Source organism: Ursus arctos, unplaced genomic scaffold, assembly GCF_023065955.2.
Source record: "Ursus arctos isolate Adak ecotype North America unplaced genomic scaffold, UrsArc2.0 scaffold_28, whole genome shotgun sequence".
Classification (NCBI taxonomy): domain Eukaryota; kingdom Metazoa; phylum Chordata; class Mammalia; order Carnivora; family Ursidae; genus Ursus; species Ursus arctos.
This window is the reverse complement of record NW_026622963.1, coordinates 12,426,020-12,439,310: the sequence shown is the minus strand read 5'-3', so window position 1 is coordinate 12,439,310 and position 13,291 is coordinate 12,426,020. Positions and strand designations below refer to the sequence as shown.

The following is a 13,291-nucleotide window of genomic DNA, read 5'->3' as shown; positions in this document are numbered from 1 at the left end:
TGCCATCAGTTTTGGTCATGATCTCAGGGTTCTGGGATCCCGCTGGAGTCCAGACCAGCTCCCTGCTCAGCGGGGAGTCTTTTTGTCTCCCTCTGCCCCTCCCTCCCCCTGCTTGTGCATGCGCACTCTCTCAAATTCTCTAAAAAAAAATTTTTAAAGCCAAAACTTCATAATTCCCGGTGAGTCTGATGCTATTAGGAACTAGTGCGGTTTGGTGCATTCACAGCAGTGGTAACTGCTATTTATATGTCCGTTCACACACGGCGTCAAGGCTGCCGAGTTAACCAAATTCACTAGATGTTGAATATAGGTGGTCATCTTCACACACTTAGCCAGTTATTTTTAAAGCAGATACTGCCCGTTCAAAAATTGGGCTCACGTTATTAACTGACACTTGTAAAGACGGACAAATACTACCGAGTCTCCTTGAACTCTACAATCAGAGAAAGATTTGTACCGACAAGGAATACAGCGCTGCAAGTACAGTGAGAAGCACAGAAGGAGGATCCATGCCCGCGGAAGGCCTAGATAAAGTACCGGGAGGATCAAGGGACGCAAACCCACCACCTCCGAGCACCAGCCAAACCTCCCCCAAAGGCACGCAGGAAACCACTCGGCCTGGAATCACGTGGGCGGGTCTCAGCCGCCCCGTCACCTCCAAGCGACCGGAAGTGGCGCGCGCGCGCGTGCTCAGTGCACGCTGCCTGGGAGGTCTTGTGCCGGCCTGAGCAGTGCCTTCCGAGCCGCCGTAGTGCTTGCTCGGCGGGTTGGTGAGGAATGGAGGTGGTGGGTGGCTGTGGTGATCATGGTGGCGGTGATCACCGAGGCTCCTCCGCGGACCCACAAAGCACGTTTGTGTTGGGTAACCTAGCGGAGGTGGTGGAGCGTGTCCTCACCTTCCTGCCCGCCAAGGCGTTGCTGCGGGTGGCCGGGTGAGGAGAGAGGAGGCGGGAAGCTTACTTCGGGACATGCCTCGGGCTTGCCCTGGCTGGCGGGGCGGGCAGACACCATCGGGACCCACGACTGCCCCCGGCTCCCTTCTCCTTCCCCGAGGGGATGCCCCCATCCGCGAGGTACGCCTGCCGTACCCCTGTGCCTGTCTGGGGGACTCTTCCCGGAGGGGCGAGGTGCGCCTTAAGGTTTTCTCCGCCCCTGATTCTCCCTCCGAATCTGCGCCCCGACACCTCCGCTCTGGGGCTTTTGATCCCGCAGGAATCTCCTGCTGCCCTAATGGGGGTGCCGTGAGCCGCTGGGGAGGGGAATGAACGTCCTTTCACAACCCTTTGTGCGTTTGCGCCCCCAGCGTGTGCCGCTTATGGAGGGAGTGTGTTCGTCGAGTGTTGCGGACGCATCGGAGTGTGACTTGGATCTCCGCGGGATTGGCGGATGCTGGCCACTTGGAGGAGCATTGCTTGGTCCGCGTGGTAGCAGAGGAGCTTGAGGCAAGTAAGAAGGCGTGTCCTGCACAGTTGATTGCAGGGTTGTTGGGTCGGCCTTTGCGAACTCAGTCTTTTTCTTTTTAATCTCTATTTTGTGTGTGACCCTGTTCTTTCCGAATTACGGAGCATTTTCTCGTGACATGAAAAGATTTTATAAACACACGTAAGGATGTGCCATGATTTATTGGACCGTTCTTCAAATGTTGGGCATTTTGTGTACAGATTTTTATTATTATAATAACGCAGTGGAGGACCTTCTCTTTACCTGCTTCCTTTGAAGCAGATACTGTTGTCACTGTTTGGCAGGGAAGGCAGCTGGGTTTCTTTTTGCTTAGTGGCACGTTAAAAAGCCAAGAACCAATATTTAAACCCGAATATTTCAGCCGCTGGTCCTGTACTCTTTTGTATTGTATCTCTGGCCCCCCAATTTCAAAAAATGGGCAAAACCTGGGGAGGTAATGACTTGAACTGAGGAATCCGAGGGGCAGCCTTCTTGAGCATAGAGACTGTGAGGCTGTGGTATCTCATTTGCCAATGGGACAGAGCTATTTGAGAGTAAATCATTAATCTGGCTTTACATACAAACAGAAATATTCTACATCATCACAATGCAGTCATCAGTCAGGAAATTCTTATTGATACATTTCTACCATCCATTCCTCAGAATCCTTTCAGACGTTGCCAGTTGTCCCAGTAATGTTCCTCGTAACAAAATAATTCAGATTAGAATCTTACGTGGTTTTTGTAATTTCTTTAAAAATTTTTTAAAGATTTTATTTATTTATTTGAGAGAGAGAGAGAGAGAGAGCCAGGGAAGAGGGACAAGCAGATTCCGAGCTGAGTGCAGAGCCGGACACTGAGCACGATCTCACCACCCTTGAGATCGTGACCTGAGCCGAAATCAGAGAGTTCAAGCCTTAACTGACTGAGCCAGTCAGGTGCCCCTGTCATTTCCTTAATTTTTGATGTGGAACAGTTTCTCAAGCTTTTCTTGGCTTTCACAACTTTGACAAGTATGTAAATTACAGGCCAGTTAGTTTGTAGAACATGTTTCTTAGATTCAGATTATGTACCTTTGGCAGGAATATCACAGAAGTGATGCTGTGCTCTTCTAGTTTCATCGTATCAGGTAGCATATGATTTCCATTTCTTTCCCATCTGGTGTTAGTACCTTTGATAAGTTGATTAAGGTGGTGTGTGCCACATGTCACTCCTGTAAAATTACTCTTTCCCACTGTATTAGTGGGAAATATTAGTAAATATTTTTTGAGGAGATACTTTGAAACTTTGTAAATATCCTGTTTCAATTTTTTCCATTTATATCTGTATAGACTCTTAAGTCTCTTTTTTATTCAATGGAATATAATCTCTAACTGAAGGAGCCCCTTCAGCTGATTTCAGGGTCTTTTAGAGATGAGTCCATCACCTTTGAGCACCTCCTTGCTTTCTGGCACAAGATGTTCTAAGCTCATCTTATCTTTTGTCTGCTTTAATCCTGGAATTAGCCATTTCTTCAAAAAGCTCTGGTTCCTTTTAGTGGAGAATGGTATTTCATGGTATTTAAAAGCCAAGATCTGGACAGCTCATTGCTGTTGAAGGGTTTGCTGCTCCAGAGCCCAGTGGAATAGAACCAAGGAATATATATGTATGCATACATACAGGCACCTTTACAACTGTATTTTTATATATATGGAAATTCATGAGTTTTCACAAGTACATCCATTTCCAGTCCAATACAGGATTCTTTCCAGTTTTTTTCTCTTAGCTCATATTTGTACCTCCCTTTGAGGTACAGTGAGAAACCTGGCTCTCATCATTCTTAATATGTTTAGATATTAGACAAATGCCCCATAAGTGACCAATCTTCTGTTTCCCCCTCATGTGGATTTTCTCCTTGCTCTGGTTGGGCTCTAGGACTCAGACCCAAAGTGGCCAGTATCCAAAGGCAGGCTTGCGGAAAACCTTATTTTTTGCATTTTGGCTCAAATCCCACCCAGTCTAGTTCTAGAAGTTATCATTTGGAGAAATTCAAAATGCAGACAGACTTCCATAAAGATGTTCTATGCAGCATCATTTATTTTAAGGGAAAATGAAAATAACCTAATGTTTAGAAATAAAGTCACTTGGTGATGAACTGCAAAGATACATTAGTGGCAAGAAAAAAAATGTTCATGTTGTAAGTGAAGAAGGCAGATTATGAAATTATATTAGTATAATCTGAGTTATTGAAAACAAAAAAGGAAGAATAGAGAAGAAATAAGCTAAAATGTTAGCAAAAGTTTCCTTTCAGGGTAGAACTGTATGATTTTTTTTTTAATGTTTTAAATTTTTTTCTGTGTGTTTTTCCTTCACAATTTTTTTTCCTTCAGATTTTTACCACAGCAGGTATTATTTTTATATAGCTTTAAAAGTTTATACAATATAATGGCTGTTATAGCTGGACAGATTTAGATATGAATTCATCTGTGGTGCATATTAGGTGCCAGGCTCTGAAAAAGTTACCTAATCTCCCTGAGATTCAGGTTCTATCTCCATAAAATGAAAACACAATAAAAATTTTTCTCATGCCCCTAAAGAGCTGTTCTAAGGATTAAAGAATGGAAAGGTAATGCATATAATATGTTACCTGCAGTATCAGGGATAATGATGTTTTCAATAAATGAAATTATTCTTTATTATCAGTGTCATTATTAAAATTCATATAGTAATGCCCTTAAGGAAGTTTATTCATTGTAGCAAACGCTAGTGTGGTTAAACAAAAACATGGAAACTTTGTCCAAATCATGCTGGGCTGTTTTTGTATATTTGCCAAATTACCTAGTGAACATGATACTATAGCCATAAAGAAATTTGGTTTAACTTTTTTATTAGAAAGATTTTAAAGTCCACTAAAAATTTTATAAAATGTCTTCCTATTTGGGACTTCTTTGAATGATGGAATGAAATTGTAGTTGTCTCACATTGTGCTTTAAGACATTTCCTATTGAGGACTGTCATTGTCACTGCTTCTAATGAGAATTAGGAAGGAAGACTCAGCAATTGCTTTTCATTGGGTATCAGGATAGAGAGAATCATAAAACCTCAGGACTAGACTTCCTGTCTTGTTACTCCCTATACCAGATATCTTAAACACAAATGACTCCAAAGGTAGGCAGAAGACTAAGTTAGTTTAGGATAACATCAGAGGGATGGCATACCCGGGAGTGCTTGCCTGCAGTTAGCCCCCATCAAGAGGAATGCAGTGGAAGTGGTGTTAGATTGTCTAGTTTTTCAAGAGAATCTGGAAGGCCACATTTTCTGTAAATACTTTGTTGAATTTTAAATAATCGGTAACCAAATTATATTCTTTGAAAATGCTGTGTGGTCCATGGAAACTATATCCATAGGTTATCAGCCGTGGAGCCACCACAGGGTCATCATTCTGTCTCAGAATTTTTTTTGAGTTTGTCTGTATGGATTCTGCTCTGAAATATCTTGACATTCCCCCAAATTACAGTGGATTAACTTTTTTTTTTCATTTAATCCACATTGAGGCTTTGCTATATGTACTCCATTCTATTCTGACAGTAAAAATCTTTGAAAATAACCAGCTTACAAAAGAATATGTCCATGCTTTTGTTTAATTTAGCCACTTTGCCACTTGTCTGTACTGTGACATTTAGTGGAAAACAGGAGTCTGAAGAAGCCCGCTCGTAAGCGTAGGTGAGGCACAAGCACGAATGACTGGGAGGTAAGGTACGTCACATATGAGGCCCAGGGTACTGAAGGAGTCTAAGGAAAGGTTTTGTAGGGGAGGTGGCACTTTAAGCGGTCTCTTGGGGGAAACAATCTTAAGTATGAAGCGAGAAGAGCTGTAGGAGCGTCTGTATGGCAGTGTGTGTCTGGATTATAGGAAGCAAAAGGTCCCTGGAGGGAATTGGTTGGTAAGGTGGAAACGAAGGCCTGGACTATCTCATTTGGTAGGCAATGAAAAGAGGAGCGATACAGTCTGTGTGCCTTCCCTTTGTTGCTGAGTTTTTTCTGTGATTGTGATGCCTACTCAAATAAAGCAAGTAGCACCTTTTGCTGGCATTTAGTGTTTTTGTTTAAGAGTTTAAATTATGAAAATGAACTTCTTGAGTCAGGCTGGAATGAGTTTGACTTGAAGAAGAAATAATAGATGCTCCAAATGAATGGCCTGAAAAGATAAGAGCATGAGCGAAAAATGAGTGGGAAGTGGTTGGGCTCAGAATGCTAACATTGGCCCAACTGACCTACGTCGACAACAGTTTGGACCAGGGCAAAACCTTAAGGGACCATGAGAGCACTCGTGGATTCATGTGATCTAATTCTGTTTTTGTTTTTGTTTTTCTTAGCAGAATGTTCACATCTTACCACAGACAGTTCTTTACATGGCTGATTCAGAAACTTTCATTAGTCTGGAAGAGTGTCGTGGCCACAAGAGAGGTAAATATCAAAAGAAAAAGGGTTGGGGGTTTTTTGTTCCTTATGTGCCCCTGGAGTTAAATACTGTCCTAGTGTTGAGAGTTACTGACTTTTTGAGGTTCTGGGCCTTCTCCCTATAGCATGCTTGAATATATTGTCTTTGAAACTTGAGGGGCCCTTTCTGCTTCAAAGATTGATTTCTAAACCTTGTAGTACAACTAAAACAAATTCTTTAGAAAGATGTCTTTCTCATTTTGAAATACTTTAATCCTCCAGGCACTTTTTATTATTAAAACAGGTTGTATATCTTTGGCTATTAGAGCGTTTTATTGTGTGATGGGGACCCATTTAGGGACACTGAAGTTATACTGTGCCTTCTTTTTGACTCTGCTAAGAGAAGTAGACCAAGTGTCCCAAGCTGGGCACACTGAGGCCTAGAGCCAGACCTGGGTTGTCACTGTCTAATTTGAATCCAGGTGACTGTTGTTTATGCAATGAAAAAGTCACGCTCTAATATCAGCTAAACAGAGAGATAATACAGCAAGTTAAAATTTTGCTGTTGCTGCTCAATTTAATATCATCGGAGCAAAAATAGTATATGAACCAAGCCAGAAAGGCAAATTGGTGATGCTAAGGGTCAGATTTAGAATTTAAAATATAAAACAGGCCCCAAATGAGAAAATGTTTGTTTTCATCAAAGTTTTTAGGCTTTTTTTTTTTTTTTTTAAAGTAAGCTCCCACGGGACTTGAACTCATGACCCTGAGATCCAGACCTGAACTGATATCAGGAGTCCAATGCTTAACAACTGAGCCACCCAGGTGCCCCATTGACTTTCTTATAAAGCATTCTGGTGTAAATGACTTAAACTTTATTCAGTGTTTGCTTTTTTCCCCATACAATCAGCTTGACCTAAAATGAATAACATGTAATAATTTTGCTACTGTATTCTTACAGCAAGGAAAAGAACGACTATGGAAGCAGCATTTGCCCTTGAGAAGCTATTCCCAAAACAATGCCAAATCCTTGGGATTGTGACTCCAGGAATTGTAGGTGAGAGAAAATACCAATTTGATGATTTCCTGCTTTGCATTAATGTGGGGTCCCGTAGATTGGTGAATTACCTGTAGCTTAAAAGCACATTTATATTTTTAGCCATCTAAAATGCCGTAAAGTTAGTTGTATTTACCATGGTATTAGATTTGACTTCTATTAGTGTTCTTTAGGTTATTCTGGTTAGTATTCCCAGTCGCAGGGCTGTCTGTATAAACCAAATGTGATGCATGTCTTTCCAGGGGAGCCATTCATAAGAGGGGAAAGCTCACATTCTCCCTCTCTCCAAATTAGATAGAAAGCATTAAGTGAGATTCTCACTTTGGTCAGTTCAACCAGTATCCTCGTTTCTTGCGGGCAGGGGTCAGTTGAGGCTGAGATAAGGAGCTACAGTAGACCTTCCTAGGAAACTTTTGTTTCTCTGCTTGGAAACCATGGTTTGAAGTTTATAGCATGAAATTATACTCCTTCCCAAGTTTGCTGCTGGTGAATTTTTACTGGTTTTTATTATTGTTGATTCTTTTCTACAGCTCATGGGGGAGAGATACTCTGTTGAGGCAGTCATGGTGTGGTGGTTCAGGTGCCGGGATTAGAACCCCAGCTGTACTTAGTACCTCTGTGGACGGCTTTGGGCAAGTTAACTAACTTGAGAGGGCTTTAGTTTCCCCATATATGAGGTAGAGATGATTGTGATCATCCCTCTTTGGAAGGTTATGAAGGTGAAATGAGTTAACATATGAAAAGTAGTCAGAGTAGAGATGTGCAGGAATCAATGAGTAAATGTTAGCTGTTGGGATTTTCTTTGTTCCACTCAGTAGTACTCCATAATTGGCATTTTTAATCTTCACTGAGAGACTTTTGATCTGAATTTAAGAGGCTTATATGGTGAAGTATAAGGGATTTCAAATGTTTACAAATGACTAAGGGTAAATACAAGGTTGATAGGGACTATTTCATCTCTCCCATTATCAGCTCCCCCCCATACTGTTGCATCTGCCTATTACTACACATTTCCTTTCTCGTTGGATTAAAAAAATGGTAACAGTAACCATGGTTTTCTTTTAACTTTTGAATTTTCCTTAAATGAGTGATCTAGGTTTTGCCATTACTAGTTGTTAGTAAATGCTTATATGGGATAGTAGCTTCATCATTTTCTTAGGTTTCCCCACCTCACCCACTTTGGTTTTTTTCAAAGCACAATCACATTTCTCCTTTCTAAAATTTCAGCTGGGGGTTGGAGGCAGGAGAGGGAGAGTGGACTTGGGGAGAACCCCCTTGTGAGGATGGGAGGTCTACGTTAAGCGTTCCTTTTGTGCTTGCCTTACTCTGAAGGAGTTTCAACTTTGTCTGTTCCGAGTTCCCTTACAATCTTGGTGTCAGGAGTGAGTGCCATTCCTGTTGCCTCTCGTGTTTTCTTGGACACACTTACTGGTCTTGGTTGCCCTACAGCTAGGTGCTTTCTTTGAGCCAGTTGCACGCATGTCCCAACAAAACTTCCACCAAGACACTAGTTGGATTCCTTTTTCTTAGGCCACTGTTCAGTGATTGTTTGTAAAACAGCCATTGGCTACTGGCTAATCTTCCTTCTTTAGGTTCAAAAAACTTAAGGTTTGAGAAAATTTGTTCACTCTTATATGTACAGAGGTCATTATCTTTCTTTTAAGGTGAACTTTACTTCCAGTGACTTGCACAATTTTAAGCATACAATTTAATGAGTTTTGACAAATGTATATCCTTATGTACCCTACACGCCAGTCAAGATAGAGAATATTTCCATCACCTCAGGAAGTTCCTTCATGTCCTTTTCCTCTTGATCTCTGTGTGCAAAGGAGACCCATGTTCTTTTTTTTTTTCTTTTTTAATGTTTTTTTATTATATTATGTTAGTCACCGTACAGTACATCCCTGGTTTCTGATGTAAAGTTCGATGAATCATTACTTGAGTATAACACCCACTGCACCATGCAATACGTGCCCTCCTTACTACCCATCACCGGTCTATCCCATTCCCCCACCCTCCTCCCCTCTGAGGCCCTCAGTTTGTTTCTCAGAGTCCATAGTCTCTCATGCTCCATTCCCCCTTCTGATTACCCCCCTTTCTTTATCCCTTTCTTCCCCTACCGATCTTCCTAGTTCTTATGTTCCATAGATGAGAGAAATCATATAATTGTCTTTCTCTGCTTGACTTATTTCACTTAGCATTATCTCCTCCAGTGCCATCCATGTTGCAGCAAATGTTGAGAACTCGTTCTTTCTGATAGCTGAGTAATATTCCATTGTGTATATGGACCACAACTTCTTAATCCAGTCATCTTTGAAGGGCATCACGGTTCATTCCACGATTTAGCTATTGTGGACAATGCTGCTATGAACATTGGGGTGCATATGGCCCTTCTCTTCACTATGTCTGTATCTCTGGGGTAAATACCCAGTAGTGCAATGGCTGGGTCATAGGGTAGCTCAATTTTGAACTTTTTAAGGGACCTCCACACTGTTTTCCAGAGTGGCTGTACCAACTTGCATTCCCACCAACAATGTAGGAGGGATCTCCTTTCTCCACATCCTCTCCAGCAATTGTTGTTTCTTGCTTTGTCAATTTTTGCCGTTCTAACTGGCGTAAGGTGGTATCTTAGTGTGGTTTTGATTTGAATTTCCCTGATGGCTAATGATTTTGAACATTTTTTCATGTGTCTGTTAGCCATTTGTATGTCCTCTTTAGAAAAGTGTCTGTTCATATCTTCTGCCCATTTTATGATTTGTTTATTTGTTTCTCGCATATTGAGTTTGAGAAGTTCTTTGTAGATCTTGGATAGCAGTCTTTTATCTGTAGTATCATTTGCAAATATATTCTCCCATTCCGTGGGCTGCCTCTTAGTTTTTTTGACTGTTTCCTTGGCTGTGCAGAAGCTTTTTATCTTGATGAAGTCCCACAAGTTCATTTTTTCTTATGCTTCTCTTGCCTTTGGAGATGTGTCATGAAAAAGGTTGTTGTGGCCGATGTCGTAGAGGTTGCTGCCTATGTTCTTCTCTAGGATTTTGATAGATTCGTGTCTCACATAGAGGTCTTTCATCCATTTGGAGTTTATCTTTGTGTATGGTGTGAGAGAGTGGTCAAGTTTCATTCTTTTGCATGTAGCTGTCCAATTTTCCCAACACCGTTTATTGAAGAGACTGTCTTTTTTCCACCGGATGTTTTTTCCTGCTTTATCAAAGATTAGTTGCCCAAAGAGCCAAGGGTCCATTTCTGGGTTCTCTATTCTGTTCCATTGGTCTATGTGTCTGTTTTTGTGCCAGTACCATGCTGTCTTTGTGATCACGGCTTTGTAGTACAGCTCGAAATCTGGCATTGTGATGCCCCCAGCTTTGTTTTTCCTTTTCAACAGTTCCTTGGTGATTCGGGGCCTTTTCTGGTTCCATACAAATTTAAGGACTATTTGTTCCAGTTCTTTGAAAAATGTCCTCGGTATTTTGATCGGGATAGCATTGAAAGTGTAGATTGCTCTGGGTAGCATGGACATTTTAACTATGTTAATTCTTCCGATCCATAAGCATGGAATATTTTTACATCTTTTTGTGTCTTCCTCAGTGTCTTTCAAGAGTGATTTATAGTTTCTAGAATATAGACCCTTTACGTCTCTGGTTAAGTTAATTCCAAGGTAACGTATGATTTTTGGTGCTATTGTAAATGGGATGGATTCCCTAATTTCTCTTTATTCAGTCTCATTGTTCGTGTATAGAAATGCAACTGATTTCTGAGCATTGATTCTGTATCCCGCCACATTACTGAATTGCTCTATAAGTTCTAATTGTTTGGGAGTGGATTCTTTTGGGTTTTCCATAGAAAGTATCATGTCATCTGCGAAGAGAGACAGTTTGCCGATTTGGATACGTTTTATCCCTTTTTGTTGTCTGATTGCTGTTGCAAGGACTTCTAGTACTATGTTGAAAAATAATGGCGAGAGTGGGCATCCTTGTCGTGTTCCTGATCTTAAGGGAAAGGCTTCCAGCTTTTCCCCATTGAGAATGATATTTGCTGTAGGCTTTTCATAGGTGGCTTTTATGAGCTTGAGGAATGTACCCTCTATCCCTACACTCTGAAGGGTTTTAATCAGGAAAGGATGCTGTATTTTGTCAAATGCTTTTTCTGCATCTATTGAGAGGATCATATGGTTCCTGAGTCTTTTCTTGTTGATATGATGTATCACGCTGATCGATTTGCAAATGTTGAACCAGGCTTGCATCCCAGGGATGAATCCCACTTGGTCATGATGGAAAATCCTTTTAATGTACTGTTGGATTCTGTTAGCCAGGATGTTTTTGAGGATTTTGGCGTCCATATTCATTAGGGAAATCGGACTGTAATTCTCCTTTTTGAGGGGGTCTTTGCCTGGTTTTGGTATCAAGGTAATATTGGCCTCATAGAATGAGTTTGTTTCTACTTTTTGAAATAGCTTTAGGAGAAGAGGTATTATTTCTTCTTTGAATGTTTGGTAGAATTCTACTTTTTGAAATAGCTTTAGGAGAAGAGGTATTATTTCTTCTTTGAATGTTTGGTAGAATTCCCCAGGAAAACTGTCTGGACCTGGAGTTTTCTTTTTTGGAAGGTTGTTTATCACTGACTCAATCTCTTCATAATTAATTGGCCTTTTTAAAAAATCAGTTTCTTCCTGTTTCAATCTTGGTAGTTTATAGGTTTCCAGGAGGGCCTCCATCTTCCAGATTGCTTAATTTAGTGGCATATGGCTGTTGATAAAAGTTTCTAAAAATCCTTCCAATTTCATTGGTGTTGGTTGTGATGTCTCCTTTTTCATTCATAATTTTATTAATTTCGTTCCTTTCTCTATTCTTTTGAATAAGTCTTGCCAGTGGTCTGCCAATTTTATTGATTCTCTCAAAGAACCAGCTTCTAGTTTTGTTGATCTGCTCTACTGACTCCTGGTTTCTAATTCATTGATTTGTGCTCTAATCTTGGTCAACTGCTTCCTTGTGCGTGGGTTAGGCCTGTCCCTTTGTTGCTGTTCCAGCTTCTTAAGGTGAGAATATAAAAACTGCATTTTAGATTTTTCTATTATTTTGAGTGAGGCTTGGATGGCTATTTATTTCTCCCTTAGGACTGCCTTTGCAGTATCCCATAGGTTTTGGACCGTTGTGTTTTCATTCTCGTTGGTCTCCGTCAGTTGTTTAAATTGATTTTTGATTTCCTTGTTTATCGAGTCATTCCTGAGCAGGATGGTTCTTAGTTTCCAAGTGTTTGAGTTTCTTCCAAATTTTTCCTTGTGGTTGTGTTCCAATTTCAGAGTGTTGTGGTCTGAGAATATGCAGGGAATAATTTTGGTCTTTTGGTATCATAGGTTGAGACCTGTTTTGTGACCCAGAACATGGTCTATTCTTGAGAATGTTCTATGGGCATTAGAATAGAATGAGTATTCTTTGGTTCTGGGTTGTAGTGTTCTCTATATATCTATGAGGTCCAACTCGTTGAGTATGGCTTTCAAGGCTCTTGTTTCTTTGCTGATTTCTTGCTTAGGTGATCAATCTATTGCTGATAGTGGAGTGTTGAGGTCTGCTACTATTAGTGTATTTTTATCTATATATCTCTTTATTGTGGTTAAGAGTTGGCTTGTGTATCTTGCTGCTCCCCTGTTGGGGGCATATATATTTATAATTGTCATATCCACTTGTTGGATACATCCTTTAAGAATAATATAGTGCCCTTCTGTGTCTCTAACTATAGTTTTTAGTTTAAAATCCAATCTGTCTGATATGAGAATTGCTTCCCCAGCTTTCTTTTGAGGTCCATTGGCGTAAAAGATGTTATTCCATCCCTTTACTTTCAGTCTGAATGTATCTTTAGGTTGAAAATGAGTCTCTTGTAGACAGTAAATGGATGGGTCATGTCTTTTTATCCAATCTGCAACCCTGTGGCGTATATGGGAGCATTTAGGCCATTTACATTGAGACTGATTATTGAGAGAGATGATTTTAATGATGCCATGTTGCCAGTAAAGTCTGTTTCTATCGATTGTGACTTTCTGTTCTGTATCACTCTTGGGGCCTTTTTACTTTTATAGAACACCCCTTAATATCTCCTGTAGGGCTGGTTTCGTGGTTACGAAATTGGTCAGTGACTGGCGATTCTGGAAGGTCTTTATCTCTCCATCAATTCTGAATGACAGCCTTGCTGGATAAAGGATCCTTGGCTGCATGTTTTTCTCTGAAAGAGCTTTTAAAATGCCCCCCCCCCACCCTTTCTCTCATTCCAGGTCTGTGTAGACAGGTCTGAAGTAATTCTGATACCTTTGCCGTGGTACGTTAAGAATTTCTTTGCCCTGGCGGCTTTCAATACTGTATCCTTGGATCTAATATTTGCGAATTGT

General features: G+C 40.8%; 1 protein-coding gene across 7 annotated transcripts in view; it reads left to right on the top strand.

Moving 5' to 3' along the window:
• The first annotated feature begins 673 nt into the window (after positions 1 to 673).
• The window catches only part of FBXO22 (F-box protein 22), a 39,396-nt gene continuing 26,778 nt past the window's right edge, over positions 674 to 13,291 (top strand). The window contains exons 1-4 of one of the 7 annotated variants that reach the window (XM_048221433.2): positions 674 to 932; positions 1,304 to 1,442; positions 5,798 to 5,885; positions 6,820 to 6,915. In XM_048221433.2, coding sequence (XP_048077390.1) covers positions 778 to 932; positions 1,304 to 1,442; positions 5,798 to 5,885; positions 6,820 to 6,915 — 478 coding nt within the window. In that variant the 5' untranslated portion in view covers positions 674 to 777. Of the gene's footprint in view, positions 1,074 to 1,303; positions 1,443 to 5,794; positions 5,886 to 6,819; positions 6,916 to 13,291 lie in introns of all 7 variants that reach the window. The other 6 variants (XM_048221430.2, XM_048221450.2, XM_048221442.2 and 3 more) reach the window with 6 other exon arrangements.